The sequence below is a fragment of the Eimeria tenella genome, genomic scaffold (assembly GCF_000499545.2).
Source record: "Eimeria tenella Houghton genomic scaffold, Eth_scaff2672, whole genome shotgun sequence".
In the NCBI taxonomy this organism is placed as follows: domain Eukaryota; phylum Apicomplexa; class Conoidasida; order Eucoccidiorida; family Eimeriidae; genus Eimeria; species Eimeria tenella.
Genome location: NW_013542548.1, coordinates 2327 through 2541, shown reverse-complemented (window position 1 = coordinate 2541; position 215 = coordinate 2327). Strand labels below are relative to the sequence as shown.

The window sequence follows — 215 nt, the reverse complement described above, 5'->3', positions numbered from 1 at the left end:
CTCGCTGCTGCTGCTGCTGCTGCTGCTGCTGCTGCAGGGTGTTGGGTGCGGTGTGCGAAACGCCGCACTTGTACGGGGAGATCCTGCCGCATTTGCTGCCAGCTCTGGACGTTTTGCTGCGGGAAGAAAACGCAGACCATTTGGAAGACACAATTTCTCTTTTGGAATATTTTTCTTTTTATTTGGAAACTCCTTTTCCCGCGGAGCTGTGGGGC

The 215-nt window shown here is 54.0% G+C and overlaps 1 protein-coding gene across 1 annotated transcript in view; it reads left to right on the top strand.

The window, feature by feature from the left end:
* Window positions 1-215, top strand: part of ETH_00040030 (uncharacterized protein) — a gene marked incomplete at both ends in the record, with an annotated part of 1609 nt that overhangs the window by 457 nt on the left and 937 nt on the right. Inside the window, one exon of the mRNA XM_013375310.1 lies at window positions 38-215. Coding sequence (XP_013230764.1) covers window positions 38-215 — 178 coding nt within the window. The remainder of the gene's footprint in view (window positions 1-37) is intronic.